The sequence below is a fragment of the Monoraphidium neglectum genome (assembly GCF_000611645.1).
Source record: "Monoraphidium neglectum strain SAG 48.87 unplaced genomic scaffold scaffold05120, whole genome shotgun sequence".
Classification (NCBI taxonomy): Eukaryota; Viridiplantae; Chlorophyta; class Chlorophyceae; order Sphaeropleales; family Selenastraceae; genus Monoraphidium; species Monoraphidium neglectum.
Genome location: NW_014008510.1, coordinates 1 through 797, shown reverse-complemented (window position 1 = coordinate 797; position 797 = coordinate 1). Strand labels below are relative to the sequence as shown.

The 797-nt window shown below is 68.1% G+C and overlaps 1 protein-coding gene across 1 annotated transcript in view; it reads right to left on the bottom strand.

The window, feature by feature from the left end:
• Positions 1 to 515, bottom strand: part of MNEG_15200 (hypothetical protein) — a gene marked incomplete at both ends in the record, with an annotated part of 3278 nt that extends 2763 nt beyond the window's left edge. The window contains one exon of the mRNA XM_014036329.1: positions 417 to 515. Coding sequence (XP_013891783.1) covers positions 417 to 515 — 99 coding nt within the window. The remainder of the gene's footprint in view (positions 1 to 416) is intronic.
• Positions 516 to 797: the final 282 nt, after the last annotated feature.

Sequence of the window (797 nt, the reverse complement as noted above, 5' to 3'; positions counted from 1 at the left end):
GGGCAGTTGCGGACGGGCGCCCGCCCCGCCAGCCCATTTGGTCCGCACCTGAGGTTTCCAGCGAGCGCGGAGCGCACCCAGTCTGTGCGGTGCAGCAGATTGCGGAGCTGCTCCGCAGCGTCGCCCTTTTGAGGGGCGGGGCGGTTGCAGGGGGGGCGGCGCGGGTCGTCGCGCGCTGGTCAGAGGCGTTGTGTTCAGGGCAGCTGGGGATTCGCAATTGGAGGGTGGATTTGTTTGTTGGGAGACAAGCAGCCCTTGGCACCGACCGGCCCCAGCGCCCGGCGGCGCCTGTCTGAGCGGCGCCAGCAGCACAGAGGGTGCGGGACCAGCGGGGTGGAGGGTGCGGCGCTGTGGAGGCGGCGACAGCAGCGCAGCGGCGGAGTCAAGCGGGCAGAAGGGTGCGGTTAGTTGCCCACCTGGTGGGTGGCCCCGTTGGGCTCCAGGAATAGTCCAGTGACAAAGCCCTGGGTGTCGGGGGACTCGAAGGGGCTGCCGCCCATGGCGCCGTCGCGCATCCTGCACACCAACAGTCGGCGCGCAAGGGTCGCATTCGTTAGGATTTGATATTAGAAAAATTCAAAGATAGGGTGGAATGGGTGCAGCCTGCGTCTGGCCGTTGATCCGGAGTCAAACCCACATTGGTCCTGGCCGCCCGCCGCCATCCCGCGGGCTTTGTGTCGCCAGCAGAGTCATTGGTGCCGGCGGTGGGCCTCGGGCCCATGCTCCCCGCAGCGTCCTCTGGCCCCGCTTACACCCACCCCCCACACCTGGCGCCCAAGCAACCCTCCAGCCTGCCC